This window comes from Danio aesculapii, chromosome 1 (assembly GCF_903798145.1).
Source record: "Danio aesculapii chromosome 1, fDanAes4.1, whole genome shotgun sequence".
In the NCBI taxonomy this organism is placed as follows: Eukaryota; Metazoa; Chordata; class Actinopteri; order Cypriniformes; family Danionidae; genus Danio; species Danio aesculapii.
This window is the reverse complement of record NC_079435.1, coordinates 42,437,015-42,452,329: the sequence shown is the minus strand read 5'-3', so window position 1 is coordinate 42,452,329 and position 15,315 is coordinate 42,437,015. Positions and strand designations below refer to the sequence as shown.

Here is a 15,315-nt window from a genome sequence, read left to right as displayed (position 1 = left end):
AAAGCACTTTCCATCTTCCAGCTTTAATATTCACTTCATCTTAAAACATACCTGCATCTTTTTCCTATTCAGTATCCAGTAAACAAAATTGAATGTTCTGAGACATGTACTAAAACATGTTTTTCATAACAGAGACCGAAAAAAACCCACTTAGAATTTCAGTCTTTAGTTTCATATCATTTATATTACAGTTTATGTTCATGGTTCATGTCATTAAAAATAAAGACTGGTAAATGTACATGAGTGATTGATTAATTTATGTGAATAACAGTTCAAACCTGCTCTGGTTTTACAACACTTGATTAATAATCTTCCTTTTTGGTAGAGTAACGGATATAAACGGATATAGTATCAAGATGAATGATACATAAGCAGCGTCCTAAATAAGTTAGGAGTTTCAATCGTATTTTCTTAATTATCTTGTTGTAAGAGTCTATATATAGACTAGAATTGCACTTTTTTTGGCATCAGCTCTCATATTAAAGCAACATACAGTACCTAAACACAGACAAACACAGACTGACACACACAAGGACAGAATAAAGGGCACTATTCTGAAGATGTTGGTTGTGGGTCTGGCTTGACTGCAGTTCTGCTGGTCTGGATGTGCGAGATCTGAAGAACTGGCAGCAGCAGCTGGAAGGCATTGTGGATGTAGGTAGTGCTGTTAGAACCCTGGGGAACAAGACACACAGCAGAGTGATGAAGGGTCGACATTATCATAACTACAGTCATTATAATCATCACCATCAAATCCCCTGTAGTCAAATGAGGAGCATTTGTTGAGCAGAGCTGTGCCTCACATCAGACAAGCTCCTACTTTACATGTTTTTAAGAATATTCTGAAATTGCATCTTCTTTTCTGAGCATTTGATCCCTCTGAATAGTTTTATATCATTTATGTGTTGTGTGATTTGTCATCTTAATTAGTGTTGATTGTGTTCAGTACTTTGAGCAATGCTATGTTGTGTAAAAAAAAAAAAAAAGTGCGATATTAATAAATAAATAAATAAATAAATAAGTAAATTGCTAAAATCACATTCAGTTTTACCTCCAGCATCACACTGTCCACTAGAGGATTTACTTCTTCTGCTTTTCTCTGACTCTGTAGGAAGAAAAAAAAGAATGTTAATTATAAAGTTTAGAACAAAAATGTACTTTATATACATTTATTAAAGATAACGAAGTTTAAAAACATTTTTGGAAAATCCTTCCGGAACAATCAACTTTAGACTACTACTAACGTTTTTGCAATTTACTGTGGCAGCACAATGTTAGTTGTCAATTTCACTGCTTGTGCGTGTTGCGTGTTCACTGCATGTTGACCAGAGGTGGCCTAGTGTTTTGGGTGTTTTTGTTGCTTCTTGTATTTACTTGTGTTTATGCTTATTTCACCTGCATGGTTGCTTTTCATAACTGAAAAATATAAAAATAACTAAAACCTTTCATTTCATTTCATTTGTGTGTTTTTTTAAATCTATTTCTAAGTTCGGCAGACAATGACCTCAGTTTGTGTATTTTTGCATTGTGTTCATTCCATATGGATTGCTAAACCAGAGAACATTTGGATTCAAATTGAGTCAGCTCATTTAAAAGTTTACATTTCAGGCTTTATGCAGATGTGCCTCTCGTGTCTGTTCAAAAGATTCATCACGATTCAAACATTCACACGTTTGTCATGTTGATAGAAGGCACAGAAAGAGACGGCATTCTCTGTCTGTTTTATTAATTGTACAAAAATATATTTAGTTTTGTTAGAATTATTCCTTTATAGTTTTCAAATATGTGTTTAGTCTAATCAGAGCAACCAAAAAACATGGTGAATGACCCAAGAGGGTTAAACTAATATTTGATAAAAACATATTTTAACTATGTTTGTTAGTAATAATGGTGAAACACAGGCCAATGTTTTATGTAATGCACTTTAAATTAGCATTGTGTATGAAATAAGCTACATGAATTAACCCAAGCATAACTTGAAAAAAATGTTACGTGTATTTGTTGGAATTAGAAATGCACGCAATACTACAAAAAAATGAAAACACAAATGCAATAGTTATGTTCCCATTATTGTTGTAAAACATTGTTAAACCCATCTTATGTTTTCTCTTGTTAATTTTGTCACAGTAAAAACATGTTCACAAAAAAATATTAATATAGAGTGTAGCGCTCATCAGCTCCATCATAATGGGAATGTTCTAGTGAGACCTGGATTAGCTGGTTCATGTGTGTTTAATTTGGTTTGAAACGGAACTCTGCAGCCCTCAATGAATCACCACCACAATCTATCTCTGCGAGAGGTGGTCAGAGGAGAATGGCTTAAAGAGCCGCTAATATGGGTTTTTTGAAAATGACCTTCCATGCAGTGTGCAACACAGCTCTAAGTAAATGAAAACATCCAGCTGAGGTTTAAATCTAAAAGTGCACTGTGTTTAAAACTATTGATTCTTTAGCAAAATAGATGACTCAGGAGTCGAATGAATGAATCGAGTTGGGTTTGGATCTTTTTCTTGAACGCATCGATGTCGACACAGTACATAACCAAATATGTAGTTTCAGATCTGGTAAAATGTGAGCATGCATTTCCCTTCAGACACTAGCGCGAGCGCGGAGGATCACGGGACTGAACATGACGCAAAGATGACGATCACTGACAGATGGAGATTCGGCTATGGGGAATAAAGGGTTAAAGGTCATTTTCACAACATTACAGTATAGCCAACAGTGTGCTGTGTTTGTTCCTGTCATTTTTCTGATGACTGACACAATAACGCTGCAACGCGGGATTCGCCAGCCATTTGCTATTAAAGTAAAGAACAGCAGATACTATCATGTATGGGATTTTGTCAGACTTTGACAGTGACTTTGTCAAAGCTGAAAATTCAGTCACTGTTTATCCTTCTTCACTTGTCACAAACCTGTTTGAATTCCTTCCTTCTGCAGGACACAACACAATATATTTGAAAAAATGCTTAAAACCTGTAACCATAGCACTTTCGTTGTATTTGTTTTTCTATGGAAGTCAATGCTTACAGGTTTCAACATTTTTCAAAATATCTTCTTTTGTATTCAGCAGAAATAAAGAAATTCAATAAGGTCTGGAAACCACTTGAGGGTGAGTAAATAGTGAGTACATTTTTATTTCCTTTCAGACCAGGTACATGCATTAAGAAAGTAAACAAAGCATGTTTTTGAATAAAAATGAGCTCAGGTCAGTTAGACTCACCCCTACTGAGAGTAATGTATCTGAGAACTTTCGGGCCAGGCATCTGACCTCCTTACACATGGCACTGGTTAGCCTGAGCATAAACAACAGTCACTAAACAGAATTATAACCATGTCACATAATGTCTTGAAAAAGAAAATGGATGAAGAACTCACCTGACCAGGATGCTGGCCTGTTGGCAGGCTGGCTTCTCCAGCTCTTGTCCGTGTAAAATCAGCTCAGCCACCTTATGCAGCTGTTCTATACTGCGAGCGGTCACTTCTGCAAGACTTCCCACTGATGACAGATACACCTTCTACACACAAACATACACAGCTAATGCATTTTCTTTGCAAGACATTAATACTTTTTATAGCAAGGATGCAATCAATTGATCAAAACTGACAGTAAAGATGTTTATACTGTAGGTGAAGTACGATTAATAAATGCTATTCAATATTTCACTTATCAAGCATTCCTAGAAAAAAGTATCAGATTCCAATTATTAAAGTTCACTCAAAAAGTATTAACTTCACTTGTTCCAAATCCATTTTAGTTTTTTTCTACTGTCCAAAAACATAAAATACATTGAATAATGCTATGAAGCAGCAGTCATTGACCAACAGACAAAAAAAAGAAATTCATAAACGTTTAGAACCACTTCAGTGTGAGTAAATGGTGAGGACATTTGCAAATTAAGCACCATTTCCATCCAATAGGTCAAAGAGAATAAAACAGTCACTTCCTAAGCATTTTTGGGCAATATTCCAAAATGCACATACAAATAGATGTATAACATAGCATAGCTAGTGTCTTTACAGCTACTGGCACCTATTTAGTCTGCCAAGACCAAATACATTGACACTGCCATATTCATTAACATGCTAAAACTATTTTGATTCTTGTTCTGATAGAAATATATAACATGAGAGCACATCTCACCTCAACAGCATCTTTTTTCATATCCTTTGTATTACTTTCCTCATTGTCTCCCACTTCAACTTTCTCTTTCTTTTCCTCTGTTGGTTCCTCCTTTTCTGGAGCAGGGCAAGACTCCTCCGTTACACTTTTGACAACTTCCTGACACTTCTCCACTTCTTGCACCCAGTCATGAGCTTTAATACGGGCCTGAAGGGCACATAGTATGATATGTGTTGTAGCTTGTGAATAACATGTGTGTCTGTGTGTTAGAAAGATAGAGAAAGTGCACATTTGTGTTGACAGTGTATATACATGAATGTGTGTGTTTGAAAGTGTGATCATACTTTGTTCAGCTTGTCTGGAGTTGCAGCAACGTGGAGCTCAAAGAGTAGTTCCGTAAGAACACTGACAAACTCCTCTCCATCAGCAGCTGAAACACGCAGATCACATAAATTTCATCCCCAAGAGTAAAAATGGGAAGGACTGAAAAATTTATAACATTCTGACTGAGTCGCCTGTCATATCAAATCAATGTTTGTTCAGTGAGATTTGCCAATATTGGGCATGTAGCGTAGTGATTTCAAGCAGAATTACAGATGATATGATAATTTCACAGGCTTAATAATTACAGTGGGAGTCAAAAATTATTTACCCTCCTGTAAAATATTTATTCTTTTAAAAATATTTCCCAAGTGCTGTTTAATGAAGAGAAAAAAAATGTTTCAACACATTTTTAAAACATTAATAACTAATTTCTTTTGTCTTTGCCATGAGTGCATAAGATTTTTCTTTTAAGTATTCAGCTTAAAGTGCAATTTAAAGATTTTAAATAACATTAAATTAAATTCAATAATAATTAAAATGTAAAAGAATTAAATAAATAATAATTAAAAAAATGTAAAAACTGATTTTATTCCAGCCAAACAAAAAGAAATAAGACTTTCTCCAGAGGAAAAAATATTACAGGAAATACTGTGAAAATATTTACTTGGTCTGTTAAACATCACTTGGTAAATATTAAAAAAACAAAGTCACAGAAGGGATAATAACATTGACTTCAACAGTATGTAGATTATATAACTGCTCATTTAAAGGAATAATTCACCCATAAAAGGAAAGTTTCTTCACCATTTACTCACACTCAAGTGGTTCTTATCTTTTAGGAATTTCTTTGTTTTTCTTTCCTTTATTGAGAACAAAACTTGATATTCTGAAGTATATTGGAAGAAGCAGTCATGCTATGGAAATGCTATGGAAATCAATTGCTGTTTTATCCAACAATCATTAATATATCTTCCTTTGTGGAAAAAATAACAGAAAAAAAACTCTGTTGAGTAAATAATTTCATATTTCATTTTGGGTGAACTATACCTTTAACTAAAATTTGTTTTTAAAATATAATAGCTAAATGTGATGTTTGAATATGATTAATATCCAATCATTCAGGAATTATAATACAGATCAATCAAGCACAGGATCTTGATTGTGTGCAGGATTTGATCACACCAAAATGTGATTTGGCCTTGACTCGTGTTTTGGTATTTGAAGACTCACAGAGAGGGGTGGAACACTGAATTTGTGAATAAAGATCACCGTTTTCCCCTGAGGCGGCCTCAGCTTCCTCCTCCTCACGAGTGATGAAGATCTCTTTAATCGCAATCAGATCCTTCTTCAGAACTTCTAAATCCTCGTCTTCCAAAGAGCACAAGAATTCCTGCACCTGAAATGAAAACAGAAACACAATAAAAGGAAATAAGGCCTTTCATGGCTAACTTATTAGATATGCTGTATTTATTTGATACAAACTATAGTAAAGAGTACAGTTGAAGAATTTCATTGCAATGCAAATCACAAAAACTCTTTTAAATGTGGATTTGCTGCTTATTTGTTTATTATTGTTGTTTATATCTATTATTTTAAGATTATCTGATAAATAGAATGCTCATAAGAACAACATTTAATAGAAATAACAATGTTAAAAATCTTTTCACATATCAATGACCAGTTTAATGCATACTAAAACATACATTTCCTCAAAAAAAAACTAATAGTAGTGCTTGCTAATGTAACTTCATGTTAGCAATATCACTCTGTTGTCTAATTCTTTACACTTAATACAATTATCTAAACTCATATTACTATTTTAAATCCATTTAACTAATTGGTTTGATGAGTAGCCACTGTAATTGTGGAATACCTGTTCAGTCAGTTGACAGCTAATGCAAAATAAACCTCTTTATGTAGAAACAATTAGCCTAACAAGGGTTTATTTTGCTGGGTAATGGACAAAAAAATTCAAGACAAAAGATTATTGGCTAGAGATGAGTTTCTGATGACAATACTGCCGTTTTCTAAGATATTATGGGTGGGTGAATGTTGGTGGTGTGTAATACCTACCTTCCCTTCACTCTCATGGGAAAGTATCTCTAGTGCCTCGAGATGAGACAACCCTTGATAATCATCAAACAAGATCCCATAGTGTGCGGTTGGTTCTGTGACCATCTGACTGCTCAGTCTCGCTCTTTCCTTCTCCTTTGCTTCTTTTAACATCTGCAGACAACACAGCATAAGCACATAGATCAGATACAATAAGTGCCAGTCTTGTGAACATATGCTAAATTATCGCAGGACTTTCCCACAAAACCACAATTTAAGCAAGTATCCTTAGGTAGTCCGCTGTCTGCTGGTTAACAACATCAGAGTATAAACAGGAATCAGAGTGTGAAGTTCAATACATTTTAAGACCCTTTTAAGACCCTTTCCATACATTTTAAGACCTTATAACCAAGAAACACTGGCGAGATTTTAACTTACAGTATATTTACTAAAAACTAATGTAAGAAACTAATCTAAAACTAAAACATTATCCATATACCAAATAAAAATCTATTAAATCCAGCTAATTAAACAAGTTGGCACCTATAGAACTGCTGCAATAATGGTGTTGCCTTGGTTACTAAAGTAAACAAAACCGCATGATGTCAAATCTGGCTGGATTTTATCGACTTCCTAAACTACACAGCATCCTGATATTCGCAGATTTAATTCAGGCAAACTTTAGCATACAACCATACAGTCCATAATCAAAAACCATGTCAAATTTAATACATTGCAAAACGGCATTTAAGACTTTTTAATACCTTTTAAGGGCCTTAAATTTTGTACATTGATTTATCAACTTTTAATACTTTTTAAGACCCCGCAGACACTATGAATATGCATTTACATGAATATAGTTACAATTTAGCATGATATCTTTAGGTTAAAGTGTATATCTGTGTCAGCGTCAGTGGTGTGGTGGTTGTTGCGTCGATGCATGCACTCTGGTGCTCACGGCGGCCCGAGTTCAATTCCCGCCTCGCGGTCCTGTGCCGATCCTTCCCCCATCTCTGCTCCCCATGCTTTCCTGTCAATTCTCTCTACTGTCCTATCCAATAAAGGTGAAATTTAAAAAAAAAAAGTATATATCTGTAGGTTAACGCAGTCCCCTAGAGTTAAATCGTTGTGCTTGCTGCAGCCATGGTACGGCAGCAAAGTTCCTTGATTATTACGCTGGAATGAGAGTATAGTTCCTAGCCATCTTGACCTAGAAAATAGCAACTTTTCCATCTGCAAAATACATGATCTTACTACAGAAGAATCAAGCTTTAATTATCAAAACTTTTGTTTTAATAGTCTAATCTGATTTAATGATTTATGCTCAGCTAAACGTACTCCTTCCAGACCCAGAGAACAGCTGAATGGATTGAAAATGGTAAAACTCAACTGTTTAACTCAAGGGCACTTAATTTTAGAAAAATGGAGTCTTCCTTAAACAAGTAATTAGCATTAGCCTGGTGTTTTACATTGCATGTAATCATGGTGTAAAATGTTATTTGATAATTTGCTGAGCATCTAACCTGAGACAGAGAGACAGTTTTTTGCATTAGTATCTTAGTCTTTTTAAAGCCTGGATCACTCTCTGCTAAGACATTCATGGTCTTCTTTCCAATGAACTCCAAAGCATCAAGACCTCCAGTTATTACTGACTTTCCCTAAAAAGCAAGAAGGGGGAATTAGTATGAACATAAATATGATGGTGATATGACAGATTAATATATCTTGAGTGAATGAAGTTGAGGGTTTGATGTTGTTGCCTCTCAGTGGTGGTAAATCTGTGTGTAATATGTGTGCATGCTCACAGTGTTGTGAACAGCGCTGCTGATGGTTGACAGTACTCCTCTGTGCGCCTCCTCTGAATGAGCGTGTTCTGCCCCCTCTGTTCCAGAATGCTCATGGGCCTCCTCTGCCTCCTCACATGTTGAGCTCTGACGTATCCGTAACGCCACACCTGCCTTCTCTTTTACAGAGCTGAACCCTTGACCTAAAGACAACAAAAAGAAAATTCTTTTTTAAATGTTTTGTTTGCTTTGCAAGGTATAATGCACAGAAAAGAGTGTCAAATAACCTAATTTACAGTCCCAATAGATAAAAATTGTTTAGAAAGAAAGAAAGAAAGAAAAAGAAAGAAGAAAGAAGAAAAGAAAGAAAGAAAGAAAGAAAGAAAGAAAGAAAGAATGGAAGGAAGGAAGGAAGGAAGGAAGGAAGGAAGGAAGGAAGGAAGGAAGGAAAGAAAGGAAGGAAAGAAAGAAAGAAGGAAGGAAGGAAAGAAAGAAAGAAAAGAAAGAAAGAAAGAAAGAAAGGATGGAAGGAATGAAGGAAGGGAAGGAAGGAAGGAAGGAAGGGAAGAAAGAAAGAAAGAAGAAGAAAGAAAGAAAGAAAGAAAGAAAGAAAGAAAGAAAGAAAGAAAGAAAGAAAGAAAGAAAGAAAGAAAGAAAGAAAAAAGGAAGGAAGGAAGGAAGGAAGGAAGGAAGGAAGGAAGGATGGAAGGAAGGAAGGAAGGGAAGGAAGGAAAGAAAGAATGGAAGGAATGAAGGGAAAGAAAAAAGAAAGAAAGAAAGAAAGAAAGAAAGAAAGAAAGAAAGAAAGAAAGAAAGAAAGAAAGAAAGAAAGAAAGAAAGAAAGAAAAAAGGAAGAAGGAAGGAAGGAAGGAAGGAAGGAAGGGAAGGAAGAAAGAAAGAAAGAAAGAAAGAAAGAAAGAAAGAAAGAAAGAAAAGAAAGAAAAGAAAGAAAGAAAGGAAGGATGGAAGGAAGGAAGGAAGGAAGAAAGGAAGGAAAGAAAGAAAGAATGGAAGGAATGAAGGGAAAGAAAGAAAGAAAGAAAGAAAGAAAGAAAGAAAGAAAGAAAGAAGAAAGAAAGAAAGAAAGAAAGAAAGAAAGAAAAGGAAGGAAGGGAAGGGAAGGGAAGGGAAGGAAAGGAAAGGAAAGAAAGTAAGAAAGAAAGAAAGGATGGAAGGAATGAAGGAAGGAAGAAAGAAAGAAAGAAAGAAAGAAAGAAAGAAGAAAGAAAGAAAGAAAGAAAGAAAGAAAAGAAAGAAAGAAAAGAAAGAAAGAAAGGAAGGAAAGGAAGGAAGGAAGGAAGGAAGGAAGGAAGGAAGGAAGGAAGGAGGAAGGAAGGAAGGAAGAGGAAAGGAGGAAGAAAGAACAAAAAGAAAGAAGAGAGAAAAAAAGAGAAAGAGAGAAAGAGAAAGAAAAGAGAGAAGAGAAGAAAGAGAGAGAAGAAAGAAAAAGAGAAAAAAGAAAGAAGAAAGAAAGCATAAATAAGAAAGAAAAAGAAGAAAGAGAAGAAAGAAAGAAAGAAAGAAAGAAAGAAAGAAAGAAAGAAAGAAAGAAAGAAAGAAAGAAAAGAAAACTCACTGTGGTGACGGACAGAATCCTTTGGTCACTTACCCACAGTTGATGTGGCAGTGGTCAGAAGTGTCTTCCCCCAGGATCCCCAACTACTCCAGCCTTTAGATTTAGACTCATCTGAGGTCTGATAGCATATATCCACGCAAGACATGGTATATTTGAATTAAGGATTTTGTATAATGCTGTAAAATATTACTATGACTGCTCAAATACCTCAGTTCCCTGACCCTCTTCTTGAGTAACGTCTGCATCCAAACTCACAGACTCCACACATTCAGCCACCTGACCCTCCAGTTTGTCTTCTGGTGGCTGTTCCTGCTTCTCTTCAACATCTTTGGTTGTGCTGTGCTCTTCTGCAGCTATACTGGTTGTGTCAGAAGCTTGTGTCTCTAGTGAGAGTTGTGATAAGGAGGGGACTACATCTGTATTGACTGCAGGTACGGGGGCAGTTTCATCAGCAGGGGGAGATTTTATAGCAAGGTCTTCCACAATCTCATCTTGCGACATGGTGCTCTGAGGAAAGCAGATAAACAAACTGTGTAAAGAGAGGTCACAGCTGATGATGATTGGCTGAGATTGACAGAAAACTAAGGATTGCAAAATACATGGAAATTCAGGATTTCTGCAGGTTTTATTAAGGCAAATAAAAAATAATGTTTAAAGCCCAAACTAACTTTGCTGCGAATTTTATTTCAGTATGTTGATGTATTTACAACTAAAAGTGAATATTGCGTAGGGGGTGTGGCTTTCTTTTTGCACATCATTCCCTTGTAGCAAACTAACGGTAAAATGGCATGGTTACGAATATTGTGGCTGAAAACTGTGAAAATAAAATTAATAGCTAAGATTAAGTTGAATAATCATTGAATAAGTCGATAGATTAATCAATATAAAAATTGTTGTTTGTGGAAGCCCTACTCTGAATGCAAAAGGTCAGATTTTGAATAAGGATAATCTATTTTCTTCCAGTGGATTAACTTGCACAAATTAATTGTTCATCTAAACAGGGATGCCCAAACCTTTTCTTAAGAAGAGTCAAAACCAAACTTGACTGATGCTATAGTGGGCCGAAGGTGTCACGGTTGCAGGTTTGTGCGATTTCCGGAGTATCTGTTTTGTCACATGGGTTTGTGTTGTTTGTTTGTCCACGTGTATTTGTTTGGTCACGTGTTATGACGGCACTCAGCTGTTTGATTGATCACCAGCTGAGGTACATTTTTGAGCCTATATCTGGGCTACGTTTCTATGTCTCCTTGTCAGTTCGTTGTGTTTGCTTATGTGAATCTGTATGTGCTCAGGACTAAGAGGAGTGACTGCTGGACTTCGTTTCGCCCTTCTGTTCCTGCCCCAGTATCCCAGTGTCCTCACCCTCCATTTGTAGCCCTGTTGGCTTTATTTGACAGTGTTTATTAAATTTTCACTTGCATATTGGATCCTTCTCTGTACCTTTATTTACACGTGACAGAAGGGGTAAATATAGTTGCCATGGGTAATTTCCTAATTTATTTAATACCATTTAAAAATGACTAGAAAACATTGCTTTATATTAAATAATACAGTATTTTTACATTTTGTAATGATCTTTTTACAGTAAAAACCAAACAATTTCATTTATAACAGAATGACACAATTTTTGCCTTGAATTGCTCGCTGATATCATCTGCCTAGTGTTCTGTCTGTCGAGTGACAGTATCTATATTTTAAGAAATCTGATTCATTTACAACATTTAATTGAAACATTTAATTTCAGTTTGCTTTTTTGTAGCTCTGCAATAAAACAAACAAATAAAGGTTACGTCAAATTAGAAATGACAATCTCTGTGTGAAATGCATTTGCCCCAACCCTCTCCATCATTCTCACTCTCCTTTCAGATCGGATGGATGAAAAAATCAAAGGTTACTATGGCCAACTTTGCCCCGCAGGCCCTACTTTGGGCATCTCTGATCTAAAGAATAACATTGCGCACCAGTTAAACAAACATGGACTTTAAGATAATGTAAAGAAGATGTTGATTGAAGGAAGACACAATTGTGTTAACAACACTTCCAAGTTTGAAAATATTCTTCACTTTAATGCCTATTACTTATTAATAAGTAATAACAAAACATCTTAATGTTTGAAAAACTCTTCTACCATAATACTAACTTTTACTTTTTCCAGCACTAAATTTTTCATTATGCTGATAAAAGTTGTTTCTTTGAAACTGAGTAAAATGAAGTGAGTTTATTATAAAGCAATACTAAACATATTTACCAGTGAGCACTAAAAAAATTGACTTAATTCAAATGGAAAAGTAATTTTCATACCTGTGAGAGACATTTGTTCTCATTATAGCTTTAACTCTCTTCATTTTGTTCAATTTGTTAGAAAATAAGACTCATTTGCACCTCATGTAAATGAATCTGATTTAGGGATGTTCAGACATTTATTTTGAAAACAAAAAATACGGTGGAATATATTCATTTTTGTAGTTAACGCAGCAAATATAACCATCAGTTTAATGAATAAGACTTTCTGCTCTGACTTAAACTGTGGAAAGTGGGAATTAAGACTTGCAGAAACCCTTATAATGACAGATCAAAAACAGACAAGCACAATGGAAATCGAAATTATGATGTACTTGTAAAAGATTAGATCAAACATGCAGATATCTGTATGAATTTGTTTGTAGTGCATACAGAGTACACTGGGTGTTAATGTGTTTAAAGGGATGGTTAACCCAGAAATGAAAATTCTATCATCGTTTCATCCTTCACTTGTTGAAAACGTGACTATTTGACTATTTGGCTTGGACCCAATGATTTCCGTAGTAATTTTTCAAAATAGCTAAATATTTTCTTGAATATGTTCACAGAAAAAAAAAACTCATAAAGGTTTAAAAATCACATGAGATAGGGTATAATGAGGTAATTTCAATTTTTGGATTGATTTTTGAGATATCCCTTTAACAGCTTATGGGTTGTTAACATCATGTCTATCATTTCAAGCTTATCCTAAAAGTATCAAATGCCATTTCTAGGATGTTTTTGGATCGCTGATATTCAGAATAACTGTTTTAAACCTTTTGTTCAAATCATCAGTGTATCTAATTGGATCACAATTCATTCTTGGTGGGATTTGTTTTGTTGTTGCTTGCTTCCAAATGATGCCATTCCATTAGCATTCCTTGAGGATTATGAGATGGAAGTCTTATTTCAAAAAGAAAGATTGTATTGAGTGACCTCCATGAATGCAATGAGTTTGAATATGTTAATGTAACTACTGTACCAGCATCAGTTGCATAACTTTACTGTCATTTACAAATCCTCTTCAGAATGTATCCAGATCATCCTGGTCATTCCTTTTATGAAAACTATTTAATGAATTGTAACATTTATCACATACTGCTTTTGTCTTTGATTTTGGATGCGTTCAGTGATTCTAACATAATACATAATATGAACACACACCTACATGATCATGTACACTTAGAACTAGTCAGTTTTATGTTTAGGGTTTTATGGTTGTAAATTGTTACCCTGAACTACAAGATCAAATTTGCATGAATATATTTTTGGCAAGAGCTAAAAATACATTGTATGGGTTAGGGCTACACGATATTAGAAAAATCTGACATTGCGATATTTAGTTTTTCTGCGATAAATATTGCGATGTACTGTATCTGTCTATAAAATTCCAGCAAATGATTTAAAAAGCACTATTTGGAAAGAATTTTTGTTCATACTTTATTTTAAGGTTCAATGCGCACTGACTTTTGCTTCAATAAACTCCCAATTTGCTCCTTATTAATAGTTATTAAGGTATTGAGTAGGATTGATGATGTAGAATAAGATCATAAAGAATATGCAGTTTAAAAGTACTAATAAGCAGCCAATATCTGAATAACATGTATGCAAGCAACTAATTAATAGTGATAAAGGTCCAAAGTTTTAGCAAAATATTCATTTTGATTGATCGGGATGATTTTGTAGGGCAGTAAATCATGTATTAAATGTAATAAACACACTAAAAGCATAGATAAATGCAACAAAGCATAGATACAAGTGAAATAAGCAGTGCATGCTTCATGGTTTTGTATATGTAAATGTAAAAACTTCACTACAGAGTCAACTCAACATTGCATATCTATGCAATGTGACTATTGCAGATGCACACATTGCGATATCGATACTGAAACAATATATCATGCAGCCCCAGTATGGGTCTAAATGATTGATTTTTCAAAAAAAATCATCAGAATATTAAGTAAAGATCATGCTCCATTAAGATATTTAGTAAACTTTTAACTGTGAATATATCAAAACTCATTTTTTGAAAATGTAATGTGCATTTCCATTCATTTAGACAACTTTAAAGGCATTTTTTGTTGTAACTCTGCTAAATACTGTCCCATCCCAATGAAAACATCAATGAAAAACATTAAAATAAGACACTTATGATTTTGGTTTTGTTGTCTAGGGTCACATTTTAGGATTTGGTGTTCATTGCACGTATGACTTATTATTATTGTACAGTGTATTACACATGGGATTTATGACTAATGAATTGAATGTAATGTATGTACTTGTGTGGGTGTGTGTGGAAAGAAAAGCATTCACACATAGGCCTACAGCTGGGGCCGTGCTGTCCCTGAATGGTGCCACACTGTCAAGCGCCTTTGTTTAAAGCGGATTGCGGCACCATCTAGTGGTCATTTTCCACACGTACAAACCTCATTCAAACTTTAGTTTGTAAACAATGGTTCAGTAAATTAAAATAGACCATGTATAAATTTAAGCAGATTATAAACAACAGGTTTTAAATGTTACCATTTATGTACAGTAACATAAATGCAGTGTAATTATGTCTAAAGTTCTGTATTTCCACATTAAAAACTGAACGCCCATGTTTATACAAATCGTTGATTCGTAAATATAATTATATTTCTCTTTTTAGTGTACACTATTTATTTAAACAATGTAAACGTATATGAAACATACGCTCCAAGAACTTTATAAGCGACGGTTAAGGCGAATTTGGCTCAAATAATACAATTATATCCAAATACCTAGCGACAAGTCCTCTGTAAAGATAGTCGTAACGCTAAAGTGCAAAACAAACTCATGCAAAACCAACATATGTATTATATGTTCTGTAAATAAAGTAAATTGATGGGGTCATTCCTTCTTACCAGTTGTGCTGCCAGACGGTCGCGCTCCCGCTACCCTTTCCGCTCGAGCTCGCGCCACGTCGGCAGCGGGGTCGCGTGCGGCGGTGGCCGGTGACGTCAGCTGAACTTTTGGCACTCAGGAGACAAGAAGATAAATACTGAACAAAATACAGTCGCATTTCGCGTATGTACTACAGTAAAGTGGTACACACAACGGCATATGCGGCTAAAACCCCTCTTTGGGACAGACAGACAGACAGTGAGGTATTTCTAGGGTTGAAGTCGGCTTTTAAGGTGGCGTTAAAGTTT

At 35.0% G+C, this 15,315-nt stretch overlaps 1 protein-coding gene across 2 annotated transcripts; it reads right to left on the bottom strand.

Annotated features, from left to right (window-relative positions):
* Nucleotides 1–150: 150 nt before the first annotated feature.
* On the bottom strand, nucleotides 151–15,202 carry fam114a1 (family with sequence similarity 114 member A1). 2 transcript variants are annotated; one of them, XM_056460768.1, is made up of 13 exons: nucleotides 15,028–15,202; nucleotides 10,070–10,369; nucleotides 9,896–9,980; nucleotides 8,308–8,489; nucleotides 8,026–8,160; nucleotides 6,524–6,676; nucleotides 5,681–5,846; nucleotides 4,471–4,556; nucleotides 4,148–4,333; nucleotides 3,382–3,521; nucleotides 3,227–3,299; nucleotides 1,052–1,105; nucleotides 151–675 (listed from the first exon to the last, which is right to left on the bottom strand). In XM_056460768.1, exons 2-13 carry the CDS (start codon nucleotides 10,361–10,363, stop codon nucleotides 550–552), a joined length of 1,680 nt encoding a protein of 559 aa, XP_056316743.1. In that variant the 5' UTR covers nucleotides 10,364–10,369; nucleotides 15,028–15,202; the 3' UTR covers nucleotides 151–549. The 2 variants fall into 2 exon arrangements, with proteins under 2 accessions (XP_056316743.1, XP_056316744.1); XM_056460769.1 differs by having other exon boundaries at nucleotides 5,720–5,846; nucleotides 15,028–15,199.
* Nucleotides 15,203–15,315: the final 113 nt, after the last annotated feature.

What these genes read in the sequence shown, in the direction of transcription:
- fam114a1 (XM_056460768.1), bottom strand. Translation starts at nt 10,363, where the DNA reads ATGTCGCAAGATGAGATTGTGGAAGACCTTGCTATAAAATCTCCCCCT. An exon ending in CTCCAGACAAGCTGAACAAA is followed by an intron (nt 4,334 to 4,470) that starts GTATGATCACAC and finishes TGTGCCCTTCAG; the next exon opens with GCCCGTATTAAAGCTCATGA. An exon ending in TGGACAGTGTGATGCTGGAG is followed by an intron (nt 676 to 1,051) that starts GTAAAACTGAAT and finishes CTTGTTCCCCAG; the next exon opens with GGTTCTAACAGCACTACCTA.